The following is an 11,075-nucleotide window of genomic DNA, read 5'->3' on the forward strand; positions in this document are numbered from 1 at the left end:
GTTGTACTGTGGGTGGGAAGTTGTACTGTGGGTGGGAAGTTGTACTGTGGGTGGGAAGTTGTACTGTGGATGGGAAGTTGTACTGTGGGTGGGAAGTTGTACTGTGGGTGGGAAGTTGTACTGTGGATGGGAAGTTGTACTGTGGATGGGAAGTTGTACTGTGGATGGGATTATGGGAAGTTGTACTGTGGATGGGAAGTTGTACTGTGGATGGGAAGTTGTACTGTGGGTGGGAAGTTGTACTGTGGGTGGGAAGTTGTACTGTGGGTGGGAAGTTGTACTGTGGGTGGGAAGTTGTACTGTGGGTGGGAAGTTGTACTGTGGGTGAGAAGTTGTACTGTGGGTGGGAAGTTGTACTGTGGATGGGAAGTTGTACTGTGGATGGGATTATGGGAAGTTGTACTGTGGGTGGGAAGTTGTACTGTGGATGGGAAGTTGTACTGTGGATGGGAAGTTGTACTGTGGATGGGATGATGGGAAGTTGTACTGTGGATGGGATGATGGGAAGTTGTACTGTGGATGGGATGATGGGAAGTTGTACTGTGGATGGGATGATGGGAAGTTGTACTGTGGATGGATTATGGGAAGTTGTACTGTGGATGGGATGATGGGAAGTTGTACTGTGGGTGGGAAGTTGTACTGTGGATGGGATGATGGGAAGTTGTACTGTGGGTGGGATGATGGGAAGTTGTACTGTGGATGGGATGATGGGAAGTTGTACTGTGGGTGGGAAGTTGTACTGTGGATGGGAAGTTGTACTGTGGATGGGAAGTTGTACTGTGGATGGGAAGTTGTACTGTGGGTGGGAAGTTGTACTGTGGGTGGGAAGTTGTACTGTGGATGGGATGATGGGAAGTTGTACTGTGGGTGGGAAGTTGTACTGTGGATGGGATGATGGGAAGTTGTACTGTGGGTGGGATTATGGGAAGTTGTACTGTGGGTGGGATGATGGGAAGTTGTACTGTGGATGGGATGATGGGAAGTTGTACTGTGGATGGGATGATGGGAAGTTGTACTGTGGATGGGATGATGGGAAGTTGTACTGTGGGTGGGAAGTTGTACTGTGGGTGGGAAGTTGTACTGTGGATGGGAAGTTGTACTGTGGATGGGAAGTTGTACTGTGGGTGGGAAGTTGTACTGTGGGTGGGAAGTTGTACTGTGGGTGGGAAGTTGTACTGTGGGTGGGAAGTTGTACTGTGGATGGGAAGATGTACTGTGGATGGGAAGTTGTACTGTGGATGGGAAGTTGTACTGTGGATGGGAAGATGTACTGTGGGTGGGAAGTTGTACTGTGGATGGGAAGTTGTACTGTGGGTGGGAAGTTGTACTGTGGGTGGGAAGTTGTACTGTGGGTGGGAAGTTGTACTGTGGGTGGGAAGTTGTACTGTGGGTGGGAAGTTGTACTGTGGGTGGGAAGTTGTACTGTGGATGGGAAGTTGTACTGTGGATGGGATGATGGGAAGTTGTACTGTGGATGGGATGATGGGAAGTTGTACTGTGGATGGGATGATGGGAAGTTGTACTGTGGATGGATTATGGGAAGTTGTACTGTGGATGGGATGATGGGAAGTTGTACTGTGGATGGGAAGTTGTACTGTGGATGGGAAGTTGTACTGTGGGTGGGAAGTTGTACTGTGGATGGGATGATGGGAAGTTGTACTGTGGGTGGGATTATGGGAAGTTGTACTGTGGATGGGATGATGGGAAGTTGTACTGTGGATGGGATGATGGGAAGTTGTACTGTGGATGGGATGATGGGAAGTTGTACTGTGGATGGGAAGTTGTACTGTGGGTGGGAAGTTGTACTGTGGATGGGAAGATGTACTGTGGATGGGAAGTTGTACTGTGGATGGGAAGTTGTACTGTGGATGGGAAGTTGTACTGTGGGTGGGAAGTTGTACTGTGGATGGGATGATGGGAAGTTGTACTGTGGATGGGATGATGGGAAGTTGTACTGTGGATGGGATGATGGGAAGTTGTACTGTGGATGGATTATGGGAAGTTGTACTGTGGATGGGATGATGGGAAGTTGTACTGTGGATGGGAAGTTGTACTGTGGATGGGAAGTTGTACTGTGGGTGGGAAGTTGTACTGTGGATGGGATGATGGGAAGTTGTACTGTGGGTGGGATTATGGGAAGTTGTACTGTGGATGGGATGATGGGAAGTTGTACTGTGGATGGGATGATGGGAAGTTGTACTGTGGATGGGATGATGGGAAGTTGTACTGTGGATGGGAAGTTGTACTGTGGGTGGGAAGTTGTACTGTGGATGGGAAGATGTACTGTGGATGGGAAGTTGTACTGTGGATGGGAAGTTGTACTGTGGATGGGAAGTTGTACTGTGGGTGGGAAGTTGTACTGTGGGTGGGAAGTTGTACTGTGGGTGGGAAGTTGTACTGTGGATGGGAAGTTGTACTGTGGATGGGAAGTTGTACTGTGGGTGGGAAGTTGTACTGTGGATGGGATGATGGGAAGTTGTACTGTGGATGGGATTATGGGAAGTTGTACTGTGGGTGGGAAGTTGTACTGTGGATGGGAAGTTGTACTGTGGGTGGGAAGTTGTACTGTGGGTGGGAAGTTGTACTGTGGGTGGGATGATGGGAAGTTGTACTGTGGGTGGGAAGTTGTACTGTGGACGGGAAGTTGTACTGTGGACGGGAAGTTGTACTGTGGACGGGAAGTTGTACTGTGGACGGGAAGTTGTACTGTGGGTGGGAAGTTGTACTGTGGGTGGGAAGTTGTACTGTGGACGGGAAGTTGTACTGTGGACGGGAAGTTGTACTGTGGACGGGAAGTTGTACTGTGGGTGGGAAGTTGTACTGTGGATGGGAAGTTGTACTGTGGATGGGAAGTTGTACTGTGGATGGGAAGTTGTACTGTGGGTGGGAAGTTGTACTGTGGATGGGAAGTTGTACTGTGGATGGGAAGTTGTACTGTGGGTGGGAAGTTGTACTGTGGGTGGGAAGTTGTACTGTGGGTGGGAAGTTGTACTGTGGGTGGGAAGTTGTACTGTGGATGGGAAGTTGTACTGTGAGTGGGAAGTTGTACTGTGGATGGGAAGTTGTACTGTGGATGGGAAGTTGTACTGTGGGTGGGAAGTTGTACTGTGGATGGGATGATGGGAAGTTGTACTGTGGATGGGAAGTTGTACTGTGGATGGGAAGTTGTACTGTGGATGGGAAGTTGTACTGTGGGTGGGAAGTTGTACTGTGGGTGGGAAGTTGTACTGTGGGTGGGAAGTTGTACTGTGGACGGGAAGTTGTACTGTGGACGGGAAGTTGTACTGTGGGTGGGAAGTTGTACTGTGGGTGGGAAGTTGTACTGTGGATGGGATGATGGGAAGTTGTACTGTGGATGGGAAGTTGTACTGTGGATGGGAAGTTGTACTGTGGGTGGGAAGTTGTACTGTGGATGGGAAGTTGTACTGTGGGTGGGAAGTTGTACTGTGGATGGGAAGTTGTACTGTGAGTGGGAAGTTGTACTGTGGATGGGAAGTTGTACTGTGGATGGGAAGTTGTACTGTGGGTGGGAAGTTGTACTGTGGGTGGGAAGTTGTACTGTGGGTGGGAAGTTGTACTGTGGATGGGATGATGGGAAGTTGTACTGTGGGTGGGAAGTTGTACTGTGGGTGGGAAGTTGTACTGTGGATGGGAAGTTGTACTGTGGATGGGAAGTTGTACTGTGGGTGGGAAGTTGTACTGTGGGTGGGAAGTTGTACTGTGGACGGGAAGTTGTACTGTGGACGGGAAGTTGTACTGTGGGTGGGAAGTTGTACTGTGGATGGGATGATGGGAAGTTGTACTGTGGATGGGAAGTTGTACTGTGGATGGGAAGTTGTACTGTGGATGGGAAGTTGTACTGTGGGTGGGAAGTTGTACTGTGGGTGGGAAGTTGTACTGTGGGTGGGAAGTTGTACTGTGGACGGGAAGTTGTACTGTGGACGGGAAGTTGTACTGTGGGTGGGAAGTTGTACTGTGGGTGGGAAGTTGTACTGTGGATGGGATGATGGGAAGTTGTACTGTGGATGGGAAGTTGTACTGTGGATGGGAAGTTGTACTGTGGGTGGGAAGTTGTACTGTGGATGGGAAGTTGTACTGTGAGTGGGAAGTTGTACTGTGGATGGGAAGTTGTACTGTGGGTGGGAAGTTGTACTGTGGGTGGGAAGTTGTACTGTGGGTGGGAAGTTGTACTGTGGATGGGAAGTTGTACTGTGGATGGGAAGTTGTACTGTGGATGGGAAGTTGTACTGTGGGTGGGAAGTTGTACTGTGGATGGGATGATGGGAAGTTGTACTGTGGATGGGAAGTTGTACTGTGGATGGGAAGTTGTACTGTGGATGGGAAGTTGTACTGTGGGTGGGAAGTTGTACTGTGGGTGGGAAGTTGTACTGTGGATGGGAAGTTGTACTGTGGATGGGAAGTTGTACTGTGGATGGGAAGTTGTACTGTGGGTGGGAAGTTGTACTGTGGGTGGGATGATGGGAAGTTGTACTGTGGATGGGAAGTTGTACTGTGGATGGGAAGTTGTACTGTGGATGGGAAGTTGTACTGTGGGTGGGAAGTTGTACTGTGGGTGGGAAGTTGTACTGTGGGTGGGAAGTTGTACTGTGGACGGGAAGTTGTACTGTGGACGGGAAGTTGTACTGTGGGTGGGAAGTTGTACTGTGGGTGGGAAGTTGTACTGTGGATGGGATGATGGGAAGTTGTACTGTGGATGGGAAGTTGTACTGTGGATGGGAAGTTGTACTGTGGGTGGGAAGTTGTACTGTGGGTGGGAAGTTGTACTGTGGATGGGAAGTTGTACTGTGAGTGGGAAGTTGTACTGTGGATGGGAAGTTGTACTGTGGATGGGAAGTTGTACTGTGGGTGGGAAGTTGTACTGTGGATGGGAAGTTGTACTGTGGATGGGAAGTTGTACTGTGGGTGGGAAGTTGTACTGTGGGTGGGAAGTTGTACTGTGGACGGGAAGTTGTACTGTGGACGGGAAGTTGTACTGTGGGTGGGAAGTTGTACTGTGGATGGGATGATGGGAAGTTGTACTGTGGATGGGAAGTTGTACTGTGGATGGGAAGTTGTACTGTGGATGGGAAGTTGTACTGTGGGTGGGAAGTTGTACTGTGGGTGGGAAGTTGTACTGTGGGTGGGAAGTTGTACTGTGGACGGGAAGTTGTACTGTGGACGGGAAGTTGTACTGTGGGTGGGAAGTTGTACTGTGGGTGGGAAGTTGTACTGTGGATGGGATGATGGGAAGTTGTACTGTGGATGGGAAGTTGTACTGTGGATGGGAAGTTGTACTGTGGATGGGAAGTTGTACTGTGGGTGGGAAGTTGTACTGTGGGTGGGAAGTTGTACTGTGGATGGGAAGTTGTACTGTGAGTGGGAAGTTGTACTGTGGATGGGAAGTTGTACTGTGGGTGGGAAGTTGTACTGTGGGTGGGAAGTTGTACTGTGGGTGGGAAGTTGTACTGTGGGTGGGAAGTTGTACTGTGGATGGGAAGTTGTACTGTGGATGGGAAGTTGTACTGTGGGTGGGAAGTTGTACTGTGGACGGGAAGTTGTACTGTGGGTGGGAAGTTGTACTGTGGATGGGATGATGGGAAGTTGTACTGTGGACGGGAAGTTGTACTGTGGATGGGAAGTTGTAGTGTGGATGGGAAGTTGTACTGTGGATGGGAAGTTGTACTGTGGGTGGGAAGTTGTACTGTGGGTGGGAAGTTGTACTGTGGATGGGATGATGGGAAGTTGTACTGTGGATGGGATGATGGGAAGTTGTACTGTGGGTGGGAAGTTGTACTGTGGATGGACTCAGTAATGGAATGGATGATCCAAGCGGCACATCATAAAATAATGGTGGAAAAGAATAAAACTTTCCTGTCTGGCCTGAGAGTCAGAAAGGTGGAGGGACAGTAATGGTGCACCCCTCCCCCACCTCCACCCCTCCCCCACCAATACAATGACAGATGTATAAATATAACCCAAAACTCTGCAATCCCCTCCATAGACCAACACTTCTACACACAGCACCACACAGACTCCGCCCACTGGGTGTGTCCTGATCCACTCTTTCCTATTGTATACACAGCAGAGAAGACAGTTGTAGGCTGTGGTTTCTCTACGCGTTTCACAGATGTGCTTCTTATTTCCATCATCCAGAACGCCCCTCCCCTGAGGAAGCACATCTGTGAAACGCGTAGAGACACCGCAGCCTACAACTGTCTTCTCTGCTGAGTATACTATAGGAGAGAGCAGTGTGGGACACACCCAGTGGGCGGAGTCTGTGTAGCGCAGTGCAGGGAAGTATTCAGTGACTGATATGTCCCCTCCCCTGAGTCCCCTCCCCTGAGGAAGCACATCTGTGAAACGCGTAGAGACACCGCAGCCTACAACTGTCTTCTCTGCGGAGTATACTATAGGACAGAGCAGTGTGGGACACACCCAGTGGGCGGAGTCTGTGTAGCGAGGTGCGGAGAAGTGTCCAGTGATTGATATTTCCTCTATGGATGGGGAATATAGATCAATGTGCGGCACCATGGCAACTGCAGATCAAACAGAGGCCAAGATGGCGGCCTCCTTGTCTGTAAGGGAGGGGAGGGTTTAGTTCTAACAATCCTCCTGTCTATGGAGGGAACTTCATACAAATAAAGTTTTGTATTATTGTATTGGAGGGGAGGGCGCTGTGACCCCCCCCCCCGCCTCTCTTCTGTCTGCGATGGAAGTTGTACTGTGTATGGCTCACCCCGCGTTGTCTTTCTCGATGTCTTTGCTGATCAGCTTCATGTTTGCAGTCTCCTCTCTTCTCACTCATTGGAGGAATATGGCGCATGAAGTCACGGCGCCGCCATTTTCCTACACCCACTGTTTAGAATTATAATTCGATAATATGAAAGGTTAGGAAGTCGGGATTCCGGAGATCGAGTAAAGAGATTCCAGTGATGGAAGTCACCGTCTGAACTTCCCAGCGAGGCGCCGAACCGATCAACTCTACACAGGGAGTACCAATATGGCCGCCACAGCACTTCCTGATTACCGCACTCATCCCTGTACTGTGCCGCGTGTAACTTCCTGTGCCCCGCCTCTTCCGGGAAACACTAAGGTGGCCATATTAACTGAGGGCAAAAGGGGATGGGCTGTTTACTGATACCACAGGGGGCGCTGTGATATTATTATTATACATGTCTATAGCTCAGTCCCTGCACCCTAGGAGCTTACACTTCATACATTGCAGTATAGAGTCTCAGTGACGGTAAAGGCGGGTGCCATCATCATATATATGGGAGGGGAGGACACCAATGGACCCCAGAAAGTGACAATGTGTATCCCAATCATAGAGCTCCACCCCCAATCATAGAGCTCCACCCCAATCATAGAGCTCCACCCCCAATCATAGCACTGCATCCCAATCATAGAGCTCCACCCCAATCATAGAGCTCCACCCCAATCATAGCACTACAACCCAATCATAGAGCTCCACCCCCAATCATAGAGCTCCACCCCCAATCATAGAGCTCCACCCCCAATCATAGCACTGCATCCCAAACATAGAGCTCCACCCCCAATCATAGAGCTCCACCCCCAATCATAGAGCTCCACCCCCAATTATAGAGCTCCACCCCCAATCATACCACTGCATCCCAATAATAGAGCCCCTCCCCCAATCATAGAGCTCCACCCCCAATCATAGCACTGCATCCCAATCATAGAGCTCCACCCCCAATCATAGAGCTCCACCCCCAATCATAGCACTGCACCCCAATCATAGCACTGCATCCCAATCATAGAGCTCCACCCCCAATCATAGAGCCCCACCCCAAATCATACCACTGCACCCCAATCATAGAGTTCCACCCACAATCATAGCACTACACCCCCAATCATAGAGCTCCACTAGGGTTGCCACCTCATCCCTTTAAACCAGGACACATATTACCTACACAGGTTCTGGGGCTGATATAATGCACATAAGGCACTAAGTGAGTTTAATTACCACCTTAATCTGCCACAGAACCTGTGTATTTAATTTGTGTCCTGCTTTAAAGGGATGAGGTGGTAACCCTAAGCTCCACCCCCAATCATAGCACTGCATCCCAATCATAGAGCTCCACCCCCTATCATAGCACTGCATCCCAACCATAAAGCTCCACCCCCAATCATAGCACTGCATCCCAATCATAGAGCTCCACCCCCTATCATAGCACTGCATCCCAACCATAAAGCTCCACCCCCAATCATAGCACTGCATCCCAATCATAGCACTGCACCCCCAATCATAGCACTGCATCCCAATCATAGAGCTCCACCCCCTATCATAGCACTGCATCCCAACCATAAAGCTCCACCCCCAATCATAGCACTGCATCCCAATCATAGAGCTCCACCCCCAATCATAGCACTGCATCCCAATCATAGCACTGCATCCCAATCATAGCACCGCATCCTAATCATAGCACTGCATCCCAATCATAGAGCTCCACCCCCAATCATAGCACTGCATCCCAATCATAGAGCTCCACCCCCAATCATAGCACTGCATCCCAATCATAGCACTGCACCCCCAATCATAGCACTGCATCCCAATCATAGAGCTCCACCCCCTATCATAGCACTGCATCCCAACCATAAAGCTCCACCCCCAATCATAGCACTGCATCCCAATCATAGCACTGCACTCCCAATCATAGCACTGCATCCCAATCATAGAGCTCCACCCCCTATCATAGCACTGCATCCCAATCATAGAGCTCCACCCCCTATCATAGCACTGCATCCCAATCATAGAGCTCCACCCCCTATCATAGCACTGCATCCCAATCATAGAGCTCCACCCCCTATCATAGCACTGCATCCCAACCATAAAGCTCCACCCCCCAATCATAGCACTGCATCCCAATCATAGCACTGCACCCCCAATCATAGCACTGCATCCCAATCATAGCACCGCATCCTAATCATAGCACTGCATCCCAATCAAAGAGCTCCACCCCCAATCATAGCACTGCATCCCAATCATAGAGCTCCACCCCCAATCATAGCACTGCATCCCAATCATAGCACTGCACCCCCAATCATAGCACTGCATCCCAATCATAGAGCTCCACCCCCTATCATAGCACTGCATCCCAACCATAAAGCTCCACCCCCAATCATAGCACTGCATCCCAATCATAGCACTGCACTCCCAATCATAGCACTGCACCCCAATCATAGAGCTCCACCCCCAATCATAGCACTGCATCCCAATCATAGCACTGCACCCCCAATCATAGCACTGCATCCCAATCATAGAGCTCCACCCCCAATCATAGCACTGCATCCCAATAATAGCACTGCACTCCCAATCATAGCACTGCACCCCAATCATAGAGCTCCACCCCCAATCATAGAGCTCCACCCCAATCATAGCACTGTATCCCAATCATAGAGCTCCACCCCCAATCATAGCACTGCACCCCAAACATAGAGCTCCACCCCCAATCATAGCACTGCATCCCAATCATAGCACTGCATCCCAATCATAGAGCTCCACCCCAATCATAGCACTGTATCCCAAACATAAAGCTCCACCCCCAATCATAGCACTGCATCCCAATCATAGAGCTTCACCCCCAATCATAGCACTGCATCCCAATCATAGCACTGCATCCCAATCATAGCACTGCATCCCAATCATAGAGCTCCACCCCAATCATAGCACTGCATCCCAATCATAGAGCTCCACCCCCAATCATAGCACTGCATCCCAATCATAGCACTGCATCCCAATCATAGAGCTCCACCCCCAATCATAGAGCTCCACCCCCAATCATAGCACTGCACCCCAATCATTGCACTGCATCCCAATCATAGAGCTCCACCACCAATCATAGCACTGCACCCCAATCATAGCACTGCATCCCAATCATAGAGCTCCACCCCCAATCATAGAGCCCCACCCCAAATCATACCACTGCACCCCAATCATAGAGTTCCACCCACAATCATAGCACTACACCCCCAATCATAGAGCTCCACTAGGGTTGCCACCTCATCCCTTTAAACCAGGACACATATTACCTACACAGGTTCTGGGGCTGATATAATGCACATAAGGCACTAAGTGAGTTTAATTACCACCTTAATCTGCCACAGAACCTGTGTATTTAATTTGTGTCCTGCTTTAAAGGGATGAGGTGGTAACCCTAAGCTCCACCCCCAATCATAGCACTGCATCCCAATCATAGAGCTCCACCCCCTATCATAGCACTGCATCCCAACCATAGAGCTCCACCCCCTATCATAGCACTGCATCCCAACCATAAAGCTCCACCCCCAATCATAGCACTGCATCACAACCATAAAGCTCCACCCCCAATCATAGCACTGCATCCCAATCATAGAGCTCCACCCCCTATCATAGCACTGCATCCCAACCATAAAGTTCCACCCCCAATCATAGCACTGCATCCCAATCATAGAGCTCCACCCCCAATCATAGCACTGCATCCCAATCATAGCACTGCATCCCAATCATAGCACCGCATCCTAATCATAGCACTGCATCCCAATCATAGAGCTCCACCCCCAATCATAGCACTGCATCCCAATCATAGAGCTCCACCCCCAATCATAGCACTGCATCCCAATCATAGCACTGCACCCCCAATCATAGCACTGCATCCCAATCATAGAGCTCCACCCCCTATCATAGCACTGCATCCCAATCATAGCACTGCACCCCCAATCATAGCACTGCATCCCAATCATAGAGCTCCACCCCCTATCATAGCACTGCATCCCAACCATAAAGCTCCACCCCCAATCATAGCACTGCATCCCAATCATAGCACTGCACTCCCAATCATAGCACTGCATCCCAATCATAGAGCTCCACCCCCTATCATAGCACTGCATCCCAATCATAGAGCTCCACCCCCTATCATAGCACTGCATCCCAATCATAGAGCTCCACCCCCTATCATAGCACTGCATCCCAACCATAAAGCTCCACCCCCCAATCATAGCACTGCATCCCAATCATAGCACTGCACCCCCAATCATAGCACTGCATCCCAACCATAGCACCGCATCCTAATCATAGC

At 50.0% G+C, this 11,075-nt stretch overlaps 1 protein-coding gene across 1 annotated transcript in view; it reads right to left on the minus strand.

Annotated features, from left to right (window-relative positions):
- Window positions 1–6,902, minus strand: part of PELO (pelota mRNA surveillance and ribosome rescue factor) — a 29,899-nt gene extending 22,997 nt beyond the window's left edge. Inside the window, exon 1 of the mRNA XM_082262208.1 lies at window positions 6,737–6,902. Within this exon, the coding sequence (XP_082118334.1) occupies window positions 6,737–6,777 (41 nt within the window). The 5' untranslated portion in view covers window positions 6,778–6,902. The remainder of the gene's footprint in view (window positions 1–6,736) is intronic.
- Between the last annotated feature and the right edge of the window lie 4,173 nt (window positions 6,903–11,075).

The sequence above is a fragment of the Pelophylax lessonae genome (assembly GCF_965119305.1).
Source record: "Pelophylax lessonae genome assembly, chromosome: 6".
Classification (NCBI taxonomy): Eukaryota; Metazoa; Chordata; class Amphibia; order Anura; family Ranidae; genus Pelophylax; species Pelophylax lessonae.